The sequence below is a fragment of the Rhododendron vialii genome, chromosome 4a (genome assembly GCF_030253575.1).
Source record: "Rhododendron vialii isolate Sample 1 chromosome 4a, ASM3025357v1".
Classification (NCBI taxonomy): domain Eukaryota; kingdom Viridiplantae; phylum Streptophyta; class Magnoliopsida; order Ericales; family Ericaceae; genus Rhododendron; species Rhododendron vialii.
Genome location: NC_080560.1, coordinates 15,708,675 through 15,712,797, shown reverse-complemented (window position 1 = coordinate 15,712,797; position 4,123 = coordinate 15,708,675). Strand labels below are relative to the sequence as shown.

Here is a 4,123-nt window from a genome sequence, read left to right as displayed (position 1 = left end):
CAATTAAATTTAGCAAAAAAGCAAGAGCTAACAAAAGCAGTGGTAAAAGCGGGCTGTGTTAAGACACCTTATATGATATATAGGGAGAACATACAAACTACTGCTGCATAGGAATCGCATAGCTTAATGCATAAAGCATGCATAAGGGCTATCTTTATTTTACAACTGAAGTTCATAATCCAAACGAAACAAAAAGGGAAGAAAATAATATCATCACATAAGTTGTAATCTAGGCTTTTACTTGTCAACATTTATACGCAACTCACCAGAACCAGAAGCCGGTATCTCATTGTTTGATGAAGGAACAAGAGCAGGGGGGTCCTTCTGCATCATGTATGAGCACCACTCATCGATATACGCAGCTCAATCGCCACTTAAGCTCGGAAGTTCATGGTGTTTGAGGATTGCAAGAATCTCTTCAGTTTCACCTAGAAGATGAGCTGCGCGCCTGACACTCATGTCCCTTTCCTCCATGGCACTGCAATAGCATTTTCGAATTATGACACGCGGTAAATTCGTAAGACAGGCTCCCAAAATATCTGCAATCATGATGGATAGTTTCTCGAACAAGTGCCCATCCACGTGGGGATCTGTACTGCGTTTGTAGTCATTCAGTATGGTTTGGCTGATTGTGCTCATGGAATTAGCTGCTAGAATTTTAGGACCTCCCATCACGTTCCTTTGGAATTCAATGGTAGCCTTGTCAGCGATATCGACTAAGGTTTGAAGAGTCCCGTCCATGGTTCTTCCTTTGAGAAGGCATTTCCGAAGATCTTTATCCAGCCACTTGCGATTAAGTTCAACTCCTGCCCATACGACATTTGCTGCAAATTTCATGTTCAGCAGATCATCTCCTTTGTAACTGAAGCTTTCCTCTACAAGGCTAGTGTACAAAAGGCCTTCACTCACACTACTCATCAATCGGTCCACTGTATGATTCTCAATACGCGGGAGTGCAACGGCAATGCTGGTTAATGTCACCACTGGCAACATCCAACAATACTGAACCTGGACGTTGCTATCAAAATCTACAACCCCCTTGAAGCTGTTGTTGGATTTTCGTAAAAGCTCCAACAGATTTTGTGGCTGCCGACTTTTACCCATCAGAATTAGTTGATCAAATTCATGACACATTCTTCAGAATACTTTTGGGCAGCTTCACCTCACCTTCAAGTTGCAGAACGTAACGATCCAATTCTGGACTTGAATTATTTGCTTCCAAGGCACTGGATTCAGATCCGAGGTCCACCTTCATCCTCTTCCCATAGTAGAAACATGAGAACAATGGGAGTGTAATGATGATGGAGATTAGATGAACCAATTTGCTAGCTACCACAATCCAAATCTGGATGCCTATGCATAAGTTAAGAACAAGAATTTTAACATTCCCAATAACTCTCTTGCATTTCATGCCCCGAATTTGTGAAGGTAAAGGTGTCTCTTTCCACGCAACCAACGTTTGGATCCAAAAAGTTTCCACTAGTTTGAACTCTTTGTGGTGGTTGCTAAACATGTTGTTGCAGTTGAAGTTGATGGCAGTAAACCACCTACATATCGGAGCAATAGTACCAACAACCACCCCAATAGACTGAATCATAAAAATCCATACAGTAGACCAACAATAAGTTGAATCATACCCCTTGAGACCACCGTCACCTAAGACGACTGCAATCGCTAGTGTAACAAAATAGATTGTTGTGGCCAAACAGATTGCCCCTAACGTCGCCGAGGTCACAGAACGAGCCATCACAAATTGAGGGCTTCCAGTTTCTGCCATCATCCAGTATTTGTCCACCACTTCTTTAAGTTTCTCATCTGTAAGATTCTCAGTTTCCTGTAACTTTCCACCCTCATAAGCAGTTTCATGCAATTCATTATACTTCTTTTCCATATCCCTTTTAGTGGCAGGAATCGTCAAAATAGAAGAGATCATAGTCACAAACAAGACAAGCATGGAAACAATATTAAATATGCGTAGAATGTACATATCAACGAGGTACTCCCTCTGCCGTTCAAAAAGAACGAGGTCCCCCCTCCAAGTATACAATTGGATACCCATGTTTACACTAATGGTAATCACCAAAATACCCAAGGCCACGATGTTCATGAAAATTTCCTTATTATTCATAGATGCAAAAGATATTAGGAAGTTACCCATCACAATAATCATGAAACCGCTGTTGCTAAGCTTCGCAAGTGTGTCTATCGTTCCCAACATGGCGGTGGTAAGATCCACTGAGAGCTTCATTGCCACAGCTATTACAGTAAGGGATGCAGCATTCATAGAGAAATACTTGCACGGGAACCAAAGTTTTTTTCGGCGGATTCCGTGAATTACATCTCCAGCCATGGCAACGGAACAGACTAGAGATGCTGCTGCAATATACATGCCGATCCATGGCATAGGAGATTCAAGAATCGATTGAAGCCATGCTTTGTATTCTTCGTAGTAATTGTAGTCATCTAGTCCGGACATTTTCCACCACCCTTTGATTGCAGTTTCTGCGCTGGCCGGTTGCCCAAAGGCCAAAGGTGCAATATTGTATCTCTCCCTTTGTGTTTTCGGCTAACTTATATGTAGAATAAAATGTGAAGAACGTGGTTTCTGGTTCCTTTTTCTTGGAAAATATCCACCAAGGTTATCGAAAGGCCTATTGCCTTGCAATGTCCATTATTAACTCTTCCCTCGCAAGGAGAACAAAAGAAGTATATACATACAAGAACAACAGTGTAATGGTCATGATCATGGACACAGTTTCTGGGAAAGATGCATGTGATGTGGTTCCAGTGGTGGGGTTCTTGTTAAGCTTTATTTCCATGCATTGACTGACTTACAATTAACAATAAACGACTTCAATGAATCAACGTACGGGATATGCATTCCATAAGGACATGGACTGTAGGGTTGCATGCAAAGGCGGAACCAGGATTTTATCTTAGCAGTGGCGAAATGTATATTAAAATAAAAAGATGAATTACAATATTAATAGTCATCGACTCTACAAAAAAAATTAAAATTACTTAACAAAAACTATAGTAAATGATATTTGTTATTTGCAAAAGGAATACAAAAAAAGACCAACTTTAATTTTTTAGGTAAAATTGTTTTAGGGTTAAAGTGTGGAGTTTTTTTTTTCCTTAATTATACATCATTCTTTATATTATTTCACTTTAGCCCATTGAATTTAATTTTGGAACACTTTTTTGGTCTCATTTCTTGGGAGAAAAAAAAGGAAGAAGAAGATTTAGGACTAATATATATATATATATATATATATATATATATAAAAAACAAAAAATAAAGAAAAAAAATCTAGCGGTGGTGAGACTATATATGTTGGAAATAATTTTTTTTACATATAATAATTGCAATTTCTAAAATTCTTATCATGGTGGCCACCGCCACTAGACCCTTCTAGTTCCATCCTTAGTTGCATGCCTACTTATAAACCCTTGGCACCCTTAGAGTATCTCCAGCTCACTAGCAAATGAGCATTGTTAGCAGGATTGACTATGTTAGATTTCTCTGTGTTTGCCCTGTAACGTCATAATTTTCTAAGAAATTTCGGAAGCATTAACCCTAAAATACATTGAATTTTATAAACTACTAGGCCCCTATTTATCGTTATACAAAATGTACATTAAAAAAAATATAAAAAGAATCTAACATTTTATTTAACTATCTTCAGAGCAACTCTAGTCTTGATACATATCTCAAACATACTCGGTCTCCGCTCTTGGTATTCCTCCTATGTCAAACAGCTCCACCATTGAACCCTGCACCCTCTAGCAAATTGATTGCCGAAGCAACCGATTTACCAAGATACAAACGTATCCGTGAGTGATAATTCACCTAGTAGATTAATCTCAATCCTACCAACCCTTTACTCTACAATTAGCATTCAAAAAAAAATAACAATAATATCACAATTGATAATACACGAGAGGTATAGAATAATAGCACATCGTCTTTTTCTTTACTATCCATCATCTTACATGAAATCTAAGGATCATCTCCACGAGATCCTTTCCTCCCACATCCACTAACTACAACTATCTCATGGCCCACCCTTCCTCTTGCTTATCCTGCACCAGGGTCCTAGGTGAGAGCGCACCTAAGTTA

General features: G+C 39.0%; 1 protein-coding gene across 1 annotated transcript; it reads right to left on the bottom strand.

The window, feature by feature from the left end:
* Positions 1-1,123: 1,123 nt before the first annotated feature.
* LOC131323731 (uncharacterized) lies at positions 1,124-2,476 on the bottom strand. The gene has a single exon (XM_058355576.1). The coding sequence runs from the start codon at positions 2,474-2,476 to the stop codon at positions 1,124-1,126; it is 1,353 nt and encodes a 450-aa protein (XP_058211559.1).
* Between the last annotated feature and the right edge of the window lie 1,647 nt (positions 2,477-4,123).